A 7,012-nucleotide genomic window follows, 5' to 3' on the forward strand; every position below is an offset into this window, starting at 1 on the left:
TTAAATCAGTCCCCCAGGACAGGTCCAATTCCCCCCAGGTATTTAAATGCCTCTGATCTTTGCCAATTGAGAAAATTGAGCCCCCCTCCCAGTCAAGGTCCACTTTAACCCATGGATGAAAACTCCCAGTCCAGGACCCATTTTTGCTCTGGTTTAGGGTAAATCAGCCCCCAGTCCAGGTCCATTTTACCTCATGGATGAAAATGAGCCCCCCAGCCAAGTCCACTTTGAGGCAGGCATAAATATGACCCCTCCCCCCAGTCCAGGTCGGTTTTCACCCATGGATTAAAAAAAGGCCCCAGTCCAGGACCCCTCTCTTGTGCTGGGTCAGGGTAAATCAGCCCCCTAGTTCAGAACACCTTTAACCCATAGATAAAAATGTTCCCCCGTCCAGGTCCAATTTTCGTCATGGAAGAAAACAACAACCCCCACCCCACCCCAGACCCGTCCAGTCCAGGACCCCTTTTCACCCTGGTTTGGGCTTAATCAGCCCCATAGTGCAGGGCCCATTCAACCCATTGAAAAATCAGCCCCCGGGTCCAGGTGCATTTTTCCCATGGAGGAAAACTAGCACCCCAGTCCAGGAACCCCTTTTACCCTGGTTTTGGGGTGAGCTCACTATCCTCGCAATCCATGTCTCTTTCCTGCCCTGGACCGGGGAAAGTTCCCCCCCAGTTCAGGACACCTTTGGGGCTCAGTGGGCTCACGCCTCCGCGGGCTGCAGCAGCTCGGGTGTCCCGCAGTGAGGGCTGCCCGCCCCGCTCTGCTCACTGTCCGTGTCGCTGCTGCCCCGCTTGCCTCCTCCCGACCCGCCGGAGCCCCCGCCGCCCCCGGAGCCGCCCGGTCCCGCGGCGCCGCTGTGCGTCTTCACGTGCTTGCTGAGATGGTCGCTGCGCATGAAGCGCTTGCCGCAGACGGGACACGCGAAGCGCTTCTCTCCGGTGTGCGTACGCAGGTGCCGCTGCAGCTCGTCGGAGCGCGTGAAGCGCTTGCCGCAGAAGAGCCAGTTGCAGACGAACGGCCGCTCGCCCGTGTGCCAGCGCAGGTGCGCCTTCAGGTGCGACGTCTTGCCGTAGACCTTCCCGCAGCCAGGAATGTGGCACGAGTGCAGTCCCTTTCTACGCATGCTCGCGGCGCCCGCGGGGCCCAGACGTTCGGCCTCCTGGCAGTTGGGACAGTCGCACGTGGCGCGGCCCGCGTAACGGCGAGCGGAGGACCGGGGCGAGGATGAGGATGAGGAAGAGGAGGAGGGCGGAGCTCCGGGGGTCAGCATGGCACTGCCGGACGCGCACGAGTCACCGTATGGCGACGAGAGTACGGGTTTGAACCCGTCCATCAGGTGCTGCCCGCCCAGCAGGTGCGGCGACGTCCCTGTGCCGAACGCCGCGTGACTCAGGCTCGCGAAGTCCGAGGACGACCCGTACCCGTGCAGCGGGGAGTGCAGCGACGGTCCCGCGTGCAGCGGCGGCGCTTGAGGTTGCCCGCTCGCGCCCTGCACGTCCACCCAGCTCGCACCCACGTCCCACCACGCGGACGCGTACGGCTCGTACGGGTGCGCGGTCACGCTCACGCGCGGGTAGATGCCCTGTAGCCCGTCCACCTTGGCTGACAGGAAGACGTCCTGCGAGCCGCCGGAAGGGAAGACGGAGTAGTCGTTGGAGAAGTGCGCGCTCGTGGGCGCTCCGGAGGAGGACGCGGTGAGCGAGAAGGCACTCGAGCCGCCCGCCGTCGTGGCGCCGCTCGCGCACAGGGACTCGCCACCGCCTGCGGTCACGCCTACTCCGTTGCTCCTGGCGTAGACCAGTGCCGAGCTCGCGCCCGCGCCGCCCGCGCCGCCGCTACAGGTGCTGCTCGTGCTGCTGCCGGTCACCGTCGCGCGCTTCCACGGGTGGAAGCCCTGAAAGCTCTTGGAGAAGGAAGAAGGGTCCGGAACCGCGGACGGAGAGGGGCTCGCGCTCCCGATCTTGTTGCAGGTCGCCGCGAGCATGGCCAAAGGAGTGGAACCCAACCTTGGTTCCTCCTGGAGAACGAGAGGAGGAAGAGGAGAGGAGATGGTGAATATGAGGAGGAAGACGAGGAAGAGAAGAATAAGAAGAAAGAGATGAAAGAAGTAGAAGAAAGAAAAAAGGTAGAAGATCAAACAAAAGAACAAAGAGAGTGGAAAAAGAAAAAGAACGAGAATAAAAGAGAGAGAAAAAGAAGAAGAAGAAGATGAAAGGGAAACAGAAGGAAGATGTAAAGGAAGAAAAGTAGGTTAAGAAAAAGAAGAGAAAGAAGGAGAAGAAGTGGAGGAAGAGAGGAGGATACAGAAGAAGAAAAGAAGGAAGAAAAAGAAGAAGATTAAAGAGATAAAAGAAGAGGAAGGAAATGAAAAGATGAAGAGGAGAAGCAGGAGAGGAATTAGAAGAAGGAGAAGAAAAGTAGATGAAGAAAAAGAAAGAGGAGGAAGAAGAGAAACAAGAGGAGAAGAAAAAGACGGAAAATGACAAACAAGAAACAGGCGGGTAAAACGAGGAGAAAAGCGCAAACCAGGTAAAAAGTCAGAAAAGGAGACACGCACGCGCTGAGAACAGAGTTCTGTAGAGTTTACCCTGAGTGTGTGTGTGTGTGTGTGTGCGCGCGCGCGCGTGTGTGTGTTTACGCTCGCTCACTTCAGTTTGCAGAAGCAGTAACAGCAGCGCACGTGCTGAAGTGTGTTACAGAGTAAAAGTAGTTAGAACTCTCTCTCACACTCTCTCTCTCTCTCTCTCTCTCTCTCACACACACACACACTCACACTCACACACACACACACACAGCGGACAGACACGTACTGGGCACATGAGAAGAGCAGGGTAGTCTCCGCGCGAGCTTCTTCTTCTTCTTCTTCTTCACGCGCTGCGATAAAGCGCGCTCTCCGCTCTGACTCTGATCCACACTGAGAGCGAGACTGATTCAGCCCCGGCCTCGCGCTGCACTCACCCCCAGCAGCCGCGTGCCCATCCCAGTGTCCCTTCTCTCTCTCTCTCTCTCTCTCTCTCTCTCTCTCAGTCAGGCTCGCTCTCCCCTTCTCTCTGAGAGTGTGTGTGTGTGTGTGTGTGTGAGGAGTGTGCGCGCTCTGTAACTCTGCTCCGGTGTTCCGCCCACACTCCACCGCTCTCTCTCTCTCTCTCTCTCTCTCTCTCTCTGTGTCTTTGAAGTGCCGGCGTGGAGCCGCGGACCAATCAGAGCGGCTGGACGCTCAGGCAGCAGCTTTCAGAGCGTGACGTTATGAATGGAACGCTGGGAGAGCGCGCGCCACGCCCACAGCAACAGGAGGAGTGGCGGGAAAGTTTGTGTTTGTTTATTTATTTGATACAGTTACTGATACAGTGTGATAGGATAATCACAGCAGATCAATTAATGTGGAAATTACATGTAAACAAAAAAAACACGTAACTGCTTAATATAACAACAAAGTTTATAAATAAATATTAGAATTTAATTATTAAACTTTAATAGTAATAGTTGGAGTACTTGTAATAGTAATAATAATAATAATAATAATTATTATTATTATTATTACTTTTATTGTTATTATTATTATTATGATTATTATTTCTAGAATATATAAATTGTTTCACTTAAAAACATAATAAATAAGCTGGCCTTTTTAAATATTAACAAAAATATTCTTAGCAATATTTAATAATAAAACAACATATTTTTATTCATAATATATCATAATAAGAAGAATCAGAATAATTTAATAATAATATTGAATAAGATTTATTTTTTCTTCCAATTATTAGTATTATTACTATTACTATTTTTAACAGTCACAATAATATTAATAATAATATTATTAGCGTGTGATATTAATTACATTAAATTAAATTTTATGTAGTTAAATATGTAAATAATTTGGAAATGTACTACTAATATAACAATAACAACAATAATAACAATAATCATAATAACTGTATTATTATTATTATTATTATTATTATTATTATTGGAAATATTATTGTTCTTATTTGTATTAGTTTGTCATAATTATAATAATACTGTGTGTGTGTGTGAGTGTGTGTGTGTGTGTGAGTGTGTGTGTGTGTGTGTGTGTGTGTGTGTGTGTGTGTGTCGACAACTTGCCGATTACGTTGTGGACGGTGATACAGCGCGCGGGCACTCCCCACCTCTCTCTCTCTGGTGGATAATAATGATGCGCGCGACCCTGTCCCTCCATTTGCATGCGGCGCGCACCCGCGGCATAAATTTCATTTGAATTTCAAATTTAATAAAGCGCGAGGTTTTTTTAATCACGCGCGGTTTTATTTGTTTGATGTTAGACAGTGTTATTGACCCGCGCGCTCATTACAGGACCGCGCAAAAAAGTTAATTAAGAGGAGCGCGCATTACTCATCACATCAGCCCCGCGCGCTCTTTACTGCGGCCTGTGATAGATGGCTGATCACACTCACTCCTCTGTTCACCCCCGCTCACTCCGCAGCGCGCGAGCCTCTCTCTTACCATTATACTAATAGCTAATGGCAAGTGAAGAGGGACAACTCAACACACAGACTATGGGAGAATGCAGCGATCACGCGCGCGCGCACACAAACACACAGCATCAGGTTTCTCAGTACTCCGTCCACTGCAGTGTTTTACTAGTTCCTCCAGCAGCAGAACAGACCCAGAGCGGGACGCTCCCTCCACCATGCTTGACAGCTGAGAGAGAGTGTTAAAGGCTGCACTGAAGTGTGTGTTTAAGTGAAGTGTGTTATAGCTGTGCACCAAAGTGTTTGCTGGAGTGCGTTGGAGTGCTAGTTGGAGAGTGTGTTGGAGTGTTTTATAGTGTGTGTTGGAGTGTTTTGGAGTGTGGGTTGGAGAGTGTGTTGGAGTGTTTTATAGTGTGTGTTGGACTGTTTTGGAGTGTGGGTTGGAGAGTGTGTTGGAGTGTTTTATAGTGTGTGTTGGAGTGTGGGTTGGAGAGTGTGTTGGAGTGTTTTTTGGAGTGCATTGGAGTGTGTATGAGCATTAGAGTGTCAGTTTTTATTGGACTGTGCACTGTGTTTTCTGGAGTGTGCATTGGAGTGCATGTCGGAGTGCATGTTGGAGTGTTTTTGGGAGTGTGCGTTTGTGTGAGTGTTAGAGTGTATGTCGGAGTGTATGTCGGAGTGTATGTTGGAGTGTGCGTTTGTGTGAGTGTTAGAGTGCATGTTGGAGTGCATGTCGGAGTGCATGTTGGAGTGTATGTCGGCGTGCATGTTGGAGTGTATGTTGGAGTGTATGTTGGAGTGCATGTTGGAGTGCATGTTGGAGTGTATGTTGGAGTGCATGTTGGAGTGTATGTTGGCGTGTATGTTGGAGTGCATGTTGGAGTGTATGTTGGAGTGTATGTCGGAGTGCATGTTGGAGTGTATGTTGGAGTGCATGTTGGAGTGCATGTTGGAGTGTATGTCGGCGTGCATGTTGGAGTGTATGTTGGAGTGTATGTTGGAGTGCATGTTGGAGTGCATGTTGGAGTGTATGTCGGAGTGCATGTTGGAGTGTATGTTGGCGTGTATGTTGGAGTGTATGTTGGAGTGCATGTTGGAGTGTATGTTGGAGTGTATGTTGGAGTGTATGTCGGAGTGCATGTCGGAGTGTATGTTGGAGTGCATGTTGGAGTGCATGTTGGAGTGTATGTTGGAGTGCATGTTGGAGTGTATGTTGGAGTGCATGTTGGAGTGCATGTTGGAGTGTATGTTGGAGTGCATGTTGGAGTGCATGTTGGAGTGTATGTTGGAGTGTATGTTGGAGTGCATGTTGGAGTGTATGTTGGCGTGTATGTTGGAGTGTATGTTGGAGTGCATGTTGGAGTGTATGTTGGAGTGTATGTTGGAGTGCATGTTGGAGTGTATGTTGGCGTGTATGTTGGAGTGTATGTTGGAGTGCATGTTGGAGTGCATGTTGGAGTGTATGTTGGAGTGTATGTTGGAGTGCATGTTGGAGTGTATGTTGGAGTGTATGTCGGAGTGCATGTCGGAGTGTATGTTGGAGTGTGCGTTTGTGTGAGTTTTAGAGTGTGTGTTGGAGCACGGGTGTTGAAGTGTGTGTTGGAGTGTATGTTGGAGTGTATGTTGGAGTGTATGTCAGAGTGCATGTTGGAGTGTATGTTGGAGTGTATGTCGGAGTGTATGTTGGAGTGTATGTCGGAGTGTATGTCGGAGTGCATGTTGGAGTGTATGTTGGAGTGCATGTTGGAGTGTATGTTGGAGTGCATGTCGGAGTGTATGTTGGAGTGTATGTCGGAGTGTATGTCGGAGTGTATGTCGGAGTGCATGTTGGAGTGTATGTTGGAGTGTATGTTGGAGTGTATGTCGGAGTGTATGTTGGAGTGTATGTTGGAGTGTATGTCGGAGTGCATGTCGGAGTGCATGTTGAAGTGTATGTTGGAGTGTATGTTGGAGTGTATGTCGGAGTGCATGTTGGAGTGTATGTTGGAGTGTATGTCGGAGTGCATGTTGGAGTGTATGTTGGAGTGTATGTCGGAGTGTATGTCGGAGTGCATGTCGGAGTGCATGTTGGAGTGTATGTTGGAGTGCATGTTGAAGTGTATGTTGGAGTGCATGTCGGAGTGCATGTCGGAGTGTATGTCGGAGTGCATGTTGGAGTGTGCGTTTGTGTGAGTTTTAGAGTGCGGCTGGAGTGTGTGATGGAGTGTGTGATGGAGTGTGTGTTGGAGTGCATGTTGGAGTGTATGTTGGAGTGCATGTCGGAGTGCATGTTGGAGTGTATGTTGGAGTGCATGTTGGAGTGTATGTTGGAGTGCATGTCGGAGTGCATGTTGGAGTGCATGTCGGAGTGCATGTTGGAGTGTATGTTGGAGTGTATGTTGGAGTGTATGTCGGAGTGTATGTTGGAGTGTATGTTGGAGTGTATGTCGGAGTGCATGTCGGAGTGCATGTTGAAGTGTATGTTGGAGTGTATGTTGGAGTGTATGTCGGAGTGCATGTTGGAGTGTATGTTGGAGTGTATGTCGGAGTGCATGTTGGAGTGTATGTTGGAGTGT

General features: G+C 49.7%; 1 protein-coding gene across 1 annotated transcript; it reads right to left on the reverse strand.

Annotated features, from left to right (window-relative positions):
* Positions 1 to 466: 466 nt before the first annotated feature.
* Positions 467 to 3,047, reverse strand: sp8b (sp8 transcription factor b). Its single transcript, XM_072679098.1, has 2 exons — positions 2,814 to 3,047; positions 467 to 2,020 (listed from the first exon to the last, which is right to left on the reverse strand). The coding sequence occupies exons 1-2, from the start codon at positions 2,820 to 2,822 to the stop codon at positions 704 to 706; spliced, it is 1,326 nt and encodes a 441-aa protein (XP_072535199.1). The 5' UTR covers positions 2,823 to 3,047; the 3' UTR covers positions 467 to 703.
* Between the last annotated feature and the right edge of the window lie 3,965 nt (positions 3,048 to 7,012).

This window comes from Salminus brasiliensis, chromosome 5 (genome assembly GCF_030463535.1).
Source record: "Salminus brasiliensis chromosome 5, fSalBra1.hap2, whole genome shotgun sequence".
NCBI classification, from domain to species: Eukaryota; Metazoa; Chordata; class Actinopteri; order Characiformes; family Bryconidae; genus Salminus; species Salminus brasiliensis.